General features: G+C 51.7%; 1 protein-coding gene across 1 annotated transcript in view; it reads right to left on the bottom strand.

The window, feature by feature from the left end:
• Positions 1–6: 6 nt before the first annotated feature.
• The window catches only part of LOC104985161 (whirlin-like), a gene marked incomplete at its 5' end in the record, with an annotated part of 69,039 nt that continues 64,611 nt past the window's right edge, over positions 7–4,434 (bottom strand). Inside the window, 2 exons of the mRNA XM_010835191.1 lie at positions 7–704; positions 1,820–2,022. Of these exons, the coding sequence (XP_010833493.1) occupies positions 494–704; positions 1,820–2,022 (414 nt within the window). The remainder of the gene's footprint in view (positions 705–1,819; positions 2,023–4,434) is intronic.

Below are 4,434 nucleotides of genomic sequence, written 5' to 3'. Positions count from 1 at the left end.
CACAGAGCTGCTGAGGTGACCTCGTGAAAACATAGATCTCATGTTGCCCCCCTGGTGAAGCCTTTCAATGGCACCCCATTTGGCTTAGCAGCTAAACCTCTTCCCCGGCTCACTAAGTCCTATGGGATCTGACGATCCCACCAACAAGCCATGCGTGGCACCTGCCCCAGGGCCCTTGCACGTGCTGTGCCCTCTGACTGCATCCTCCCCTCCAGCTCCTGCCCAGACTCTGATTTCACTACCACCACTTCATGTTCAGCTTACAGCCCAGACACTGTGTTGCCACCTTAGAGAGCCTTCGCCCTCTCCCTCTGCCCTCCCCGCACCTAAACATCTGCCGTTCTCTCTCCTAAGACCTGGCGCCTTTCTTGGAAGGCACTGAACATCTTTGCTGATGAGATACGCACGCAGGTTTGCTTCACTTTGATGTGTGTCTCCTTCACTGGGTGTGACCACCACGAGGGTGGGGACCTGATTTGTGCTGTTCGTGCCGCTAACTCCGGGGTCCAGGGTGATGCCTGGAACCTGGTGGCCTGGAACATTCCCATGAGTGTGGGAAGGAGGCTACGCAGGCAGTCGGCCGGTTGCCCACCCTGCTGGACCCAGAGCTCCCCACTCGGGCACCAGTGAAGAAGCCAAAGATGCCCGCAGACAGAGGGCAGCGTACCTTGTTCGTCCCTTCTGCTGTGAGATCCCCGGGAAACCTACGAAGAAAGACAAGCACGTTCAGCCTGATGTCTGAGCAGTTCAAACAGGCACGGGCCAGGGGATGGCTGCTTTACAGCGAGAGGAATGAAACTTTGGGAGAACCACGGGCCGCGCTCACCAGGCCCTCTCAAGGGAATATCAGGCCCTGGACAGACGGGCAGTTTCTGAACTCCTGACCAACCATGTGGATGGCACTTCCAAAACCAGGCAAGGAAAAGGTGGTCTGCTGAGTTGTTTCATGCCCTGTAGGGCCAAGTCAGGTAACACGCAGAGGAGAGACTAAATAATAAGTGCCACGTGGTCTCGGGGTCAGGCCAGCCCAGGGAGGGTGACGACGGGGGCACCTGGAGATGCTGAGAAACAGCCTGCAGGTGCCGCTCTCTTCCAGTCTGTTTCCATGAAAAAAAATGTGGTCTCAAGCTTCCAGAATCCCCGATTTTCAAGAAGCAGCCAGAAATCCAGGTGTTCTCCCCCTCCCCGCCCATGGGAAACCTGATGTCTTTTTAAATGTTGGTAACTAATTTTTAAAAATTACTGTACTGGGAAGGAAAGGAAGACAGGAAGGAGGGGATGAAGAAAGGGAGAGAGAGATGCCCTGGGTGTGTTCGGCTTGGGGGACGCCAGTCAGTTCGGGATTTCAAATGGAAAGCCAAAGGTGACACCTTACATTATTAGCAGCTCTGCAGCCACCTGGCAACTATCTCTCACGTCATGACTCCCAAGACCCTTTCACGCAACTCACTCGTGGGATCCTTATCCACACACCTGGAATGCGGGCCGCAGTTAGGATTCCCACTTTTCAGACAAAGCAACTAAGGGCCAAAAAGGAAGTTATGAGATTTGCTAAACAGCAAGTAAAGAGCGAGCGAACTGGAGGCTGCGGTTCAGCTTTCCAAGGAAAACTGAGGCCAGAAGAGCAAAGGGGATGTGCCCATGGTCAGGCCCCGCAAACGGGAGGGAGCCTGGGGTGGGACCTCAGGCTCAGGGAACCGGGGCAGTCCCCACAGCTCGGGGCCCAGAGCGTGGTGCAGGGGTGGAAGGGGCTGTTACTGGCTTTCAGGAACGGCCCTGGGATCCTGGGGCTCAGAGTGAGAGCGCGGCACGGCCGCACCTTGCGCAGCTGGCGGCAGCGTCCCCGATCCGGGAACTGGCGATCCACTCGGTCTGGTCCACGGTGGTGCGGGCGTGGGGCAGCCTCCCGACGTCCTTCACGGTCAGGATGAGATGCTGGGATGACTTGAGCAGCCTGACTGCCTCGTCATGCAGGATGTTGAGAAAGCTCCGCCCATTCACCTCCAGAATCTGGTCCCCAACCTGCCAAGCCCACAACATAACACAGTCACCTGGGCTGTCTGCAGGATAGTGACTCATGCCAGGGGCTCAGAGTCCAGATCGCAATTTTCCTCCTGGGTAGCCTAGGAAGGATGTCACCAAGGCTCAGACAGGCTATGTGGATGCTTGAGGGTCACACAGCAAGAGACTCAAAGAGGTTATGTGAATGCCTGAGGGTCACACAGCAAATCAATGGCAGAACCAACCATCCAATCCAGATCCTCAGCCCATGACCCTGTCACTAGAAAGGGCCACCTCCCTCAACCGAACAAGGGCTTTGAGGACTGGGTCTTTGAAGTTCCCGAGAGTCTCCTTATCTAGAAAACAAAACCCATTTCAGAGGCCTGGATGCAAGTGGAATTGGGGGGAAGATGAGATGTGAAGGTACTGTTCCAGTAATTTTCCTTTTACACTTCTACATCATTAAGTTTGTTACCTTAAGCATGCATTCTTACACTGCCTTAGTGTAAACATCATTTAAATTTACTTAAGAGAAATCAGTAAATGAGAAAACTAGCCTACTGATAAAGGAATAATATATTGCTTGGATTTTTAGGACAAGACGGTGGTTTTATTTGGCAATGGAAGAACATATTTTTTAATGAAAGGATGAAAAAATAGAAGAAGAAAAAACTAGCCTTCCAATAAACATAAATATGTGACAAGACCAGAAAGGTTGTCCAGGAAGCTGTTTCAGGGTCAGCTGGGGCACTTTCAAACTCAGAGGGTTTGGTGCTTTTTTTACTTTCATTGATGGGTGACCAGAGGGGGCTACCAAGGGTCACAGCCCACCGTGGTCTTGAAGGGCAGCCCTATAACACCAGTTATTTCTGGCCCCTCTTCCTTCTTCCCTCCATCCCTGTCTGCTGATGGCACATGGTCACCCCTGGGGGCATTTTCCAGCATTTTTAAAAGCAGAACTTGGAAAGGGTGAGCCAAACACAAATTTGGAAGAAAAAGAGAAGAAAAGAAGATGTGGTGATGAGCCTGAGAACCAAAACCCTGGTCCCCAGTTTCCTGTCTTTTCTTTAACCCCTCACCTGCAACCGGGGAGTTTTCAGAATAGAAAGTGGTTATAAATTCAGTCTTTCTGTCTCCCCTCTGCTCCAGTGTTGATGTGTTCAGAGAAGGCCCTTCGCCTCCACAACCCCATCCAATACGTCCCGCATACCTCCTGTGTGCCAGGCTCTGCGCTGGGACACGGAGCCGAGAAAGACAGACCTCCTCCTGCTCTCAGGCTGCTCAGCGGGCTCCACCTTGTGCTATGAGTGGGTTTTCCTGCCAGCCTCTCCACACCTTGTCTCCAAGGCCCAGAACACAGTGGGAATTCAATAAAAATTAATCCAATGAGTGCAGAGTCAGATACCAGTCCCCCCCAATCCTAGCTCCAGGACCATTTCTGCTGCAGCTCAGGGGGGCCAACACATGACACCAGCCTGGAGCCCCAGATTTCGAGCCACTTCTGACCAGATGCTGACTGTATGCCAAGAACCTTGTTTGTCCCTTTACATATCTATTTTTTCCCTATCTAATATCCTCCGTGTTCTGCCAAGTAGGGATCATTTGCTCTGCATCTGACCAGAGAAAAGACAGAGACTCAAACAGGTTAAGTAAACAGTTTGTGGTTACAGAGGCTAGTGAAGAGGACAGCGGGGTGGAAATCCAAGTCAGGCTCCAAGGTCCTAACGCTGTCTGCTATTGGGCTGCTGTCAGGCTTCTGCTGTTCCTCCCTAGCCCTGCCTGTACCATCCAGCTCTGAAAACCCACCCTCATCATCAAGTCTGTCTTTGTCCCCCCAGTGCCGGAGACCCGGGTTTGATCCCTGGGATGGGAAGATCCCCAATGGCAACCCACTCCAGTATTCTTGCCTAGAGAATTCCATGGACTGAGAATCTTGGCAAGCTACAGTTCATGGGATTGCAAAGAGACAGACATGACTGAGCAACTCACACACACACACACACACACACACACACACACACACACACTCTCTCTCTCTCTCTCTCCAGGAAGTCTCACCTTCCTCCCCCTACATCCGTTCCCTAACCTGTGGCCCCACCTGCTCACTCCTGGGGTCCTGGGCTGGCATTCTCCTCCGTGCATTAACTTCTAAACTGGCCCCAGACCTGGCACTGGGTTTTACTGTTTCCTGTTTCCTTAGCTTAAAAACCTGAATGACCCCTATAACCCAGCTGGTGGCATAACCCTATGGTCAAAGGCTTCAAAGACCATCAGACTTGGGTAGACACTCTGGCTTTGCTACCTTCATGCCACATGAACTCAAGCAAATCCCCCAATAAACTTCTTTTTTTTTTAATCGATTAAAAGAACACATTCATTTTATTAAGGTACTTTTCTGTTACTTTAGGAGACAAAAAAAAAAAAGCTTTCAAA

Source organism: Bison bison, unplaced genomic scaffold (assembly GCF_000754665.1).
Source record: "Bison bison bison isolate TAMUID 2011002044 unplaced genomic scaffold, Bison_UMD1.0 scf7180017864039, whole genome shotgun sequence".
In the NCBI taxonomy this organism is placed as follows: Eukaryota; Metazoa; Chordata; class Mammalia; order Artiodactyla; family Bovidae; genus Bison; species Bison bison.
This window is presented reverse-complemented; position numbering and strand designations above follow the sequence as displayed.